Source organism: Myotis lucifugus, unplaced genomic scaffold (genome assembly GCF_000147115.1).
Source record: "Myotis lucifugus unplaced genomic scaffold, Myoluc2.0 scaffold_347, whole genome shotgun sequence".
NCBI classification, from domain to species: Eukaryota; Metazoa; Chordata; class Mammalia; order Chiroptera; family Vespertilionidae; genus Myotis; species Myotis lucifugus.
The window spans coordinates 863,798-866,427 of record NW_005871395.1 but is presented as its reverse complement, the minus strand read 5'-3'; the positions used below and the strand labels follow the sequence as shown (position 1 = coordinate 866,427).

The 2,630-nt window shown below is 59.3% G+C and overlaps 1 protein-coding gene across 1 annotated transcript in view; it reads right to left on the bottom strand.

Moving 5' to 3' along the window:
- Window positions 1-6: 6 nt before the first annotated feature.
- Window positions 7-2,630, bottom strand: part of LOC102438458 (mitogen-activated protein kinase 13) — a 6,074-nt gene continuing 3,450 nt past the window's right edge. The window contains exons 2-6 of the mRNA XM_023764780.1: window positions 1,165-1,273; window positions 1,007-1,036; window positions 616-663; window positions 379-493; window positions 7-225 (exon numbers count right to left, since the gene is read on the bottom strand). Coding sequence (XP_023620548.1) covers window positions 65-225; window positions 379-493; window positions 616-663; window positions 1,007-1,036; window positions 1,165-1,263 — 453 coding nt within the window. The 5' untranslated portion in view covers window positions 1,264-1,273 and the 3' untranslated portion in view covers window positions 7-64. The remainder of the gene's footprint in view (window positions 226-378; window positions 494-615; window positions 664-1,006; window positions 1,037-1,164; window positions 1,274-2,630) is intronic.

Sequence of the window (2,630 nt, the reverse complement as noted above, 5' to 3'; positions counted from 1 at the left end):
GGGGCTGCCTTTCACCGTTTTCCCACTGCACTTTAGACTGTTCTACAGTGAGCATGTGTCCCTTTCACAGGAAGAAAAACAGACGTAAGGAAGAAAGTGTCTGTTGAAGGGATGGACCCCTGGATGGAGGCTGACCTTCCCAGCAAAGGATACAATCCTTCCCCTTGAACAGCGTTTTCCCCGTCAGCATCTCCGCCATGATGCAGCCCACAGACCAGATGTCCACTGCAGGGAGGGAGGGAGCGTCACCTGCACCGCTGACCACGGCCCGCGGGCAGCCAGCCCAGAGTCACCAACATGGCCTTGGGGAGCCGCGAGAGGCCCCGGCCCCAGCCCCAGGCCCCCCGGCCCCAGGCCCCCCGGCCGCTGACCACTGACCAGTCTGGTTGTAGTGCATCCAGCTGAGGATCACCTCGGGGGCCCGGTACCAGCGCGTCACCACGTAGCCAGTCATCTCGGCGTCGGCATGCCGCGCCAGCCCAAAATCCAAGATCTATGACTCGGGGGACACGGGGAAGGAGCTCGCTGAGGAGGGGAGCTCTTGGAGCAGCTTTGGGGGGCTTCCGCGGGAGAGGGGCCCACCCCAGCCCCAGCCGCCCTGCCTGGGCCACTCACCTTCAGCTCGCAGTCCTCGTTCACAGCGAGGTTGCCTGGCTTCAGGTCCTAGAGGAGAGGAGAGACCGAGCACCAGGCGAGAGGCAGATGGGAGCTGGTCCCCTCGCCAGGCCCAGCGAGCGCCCACCCTGCAGGGCGTCGGCCTCCTCATGTGTACACTGAGGCCGGCAGCTCCAGAAACACCGGCTCGGGCTGGCTTTGCTCGCGGCATTTCCCCCAAAGGTCCCCAGAACACAGCCACTCTGCTGCCTGGCCTTCCTAGGCCAAGACTGGGCCTGAAAACCCACATCCCACGTCCCCGAGGGAGGACCGTGCCCTCCCTCCCCTCCCCCCTCCCCGGCTGTGGAGAGTCCCTCGGGGTGGGCGGGAGCGTAGCGGACACAGCACTCACCCTGTGGATGACCCCAGCCGAGTGGATGTACTGTGTGGGGGAGAGAGAGATGGTGGGTCCCGTGCGCTGCTTCACACCAGGCTCCTCAGCTCAGAAACCGTCCGCCCCACAGGCCTGGCCTCCCCGCACCCTCGACCACCCTCCAGCTCCCCCCCCACCTTTAGACCCTTAAGCATCTGATACACCAGGTACTGGATCTTGTCCTCACTGAACTCCATGCCCATGATCTTCTGCAGGTCCGTCTGCATGAAAGGCATCACCAGGTAGCTGCAAGGCATGAGGGCTTCTGTACATGCCCAGTCTCACCCGGCCCAGGTCTGAGCTCAGAGGAGGGGGAGGGGCTGGGGCAAAACAGGGGCCTTAGCGATGCCCTCCAAGTGTGAGCAGAACCGCCCAACCACAGCCACAGCCAGCCAGACCCCCCCCCCCCCCCGGCCTCATGGGCCTCCTGGCTCCATGCTGGCCGCAGTGGCTGCCCAGCTGGCAGAGCTCAGGGTGAGCGTCTCAGCTGGAGCGCGCTCAGGAAAACCAAAGGGAGTTGGGTTCCCTCTCTTCAAAGGTGCCCTCGCCTCGCCTCCTCCACGCCCCATAGAAGCCAGAGCTGTGCGTTAGAAACATCTCCCAATATTCCCCTGTTTCTGTCCAAATCGTCTCTCGCCCAGAGGGTCACGCCTGGCTGCAATGGCTCTAGGAACAACCCAAAAGTCTCCCTGCCAAGGAGGGAACAAGAAAACAATCCGCAGGAGGGCGGAAGAAGGAAGGAGGAGGTGGCTAGGCCACTGCGCCCTCTTAAGGAATTGCAAAACAGACCGAGGTCAGCAAAATAACTGTTACTCACATAGTAACAGCAAAGCCCAGAACAAAAAATGATACAGATCGAAAAAGGAACATTAAGGGGGGGAAGCCCACAAGATGTGGTGGAGGCCACCTGGTGAACCCCTGACTTTCTGCAGCTTCTACCCGACCAAACCCTCCCTCCTGCTGGCCCTGCTCCTCACACCGCCCCTTCCTCCCGCCTTTGTCCTTCACTTCTACGGAGACCCTGTTCTTTCTTCTCGGCCCACAAACTCGCTGAAGTCTCACTGTGCTGGAACTACCTTCCCTTGACCTTGTTTCTTAAGTAACTGCCCCTTCTCTCTCTTTCTCTCCCAGCAAAGTTCTAGAAAGAGGGGTCCACGCCTCTTGACCCCTCTGCCTTCAATCCCAGGCCTCCAACAAGCTGCTCTGATCAAGGTCACTAATATGGACCCCCCCCCCCGCTCCCTCCCTTCATAAGTGACCTCTTGCGGGGCTGACACCCCCCGGCCCCCATCCATAGGGCTGGAAATCGGAAGGAACGATAGAAATCGAATGGCCCAGCCTTTGGACTGCCACCAATATTAGAATCGGACACTAGACTGGAAGAAGACTTGAGAAAAAAAATTTAGATCCTCTGTGCCTGAGTAAACCATGACAGGGACTCAGGGCAGGGTGATAGTGCTCTATAGTGACAGAAGCCACCCCTTGGAAAAACACTATCTGAAATTTAAAGATACACAAAAGAAAAGTGAAGGAAACATGTTGACTGGAAAAGACCATTATCCATTTCCTACCTGGCGTACCTTCCCAATACGAGGGGACCTTG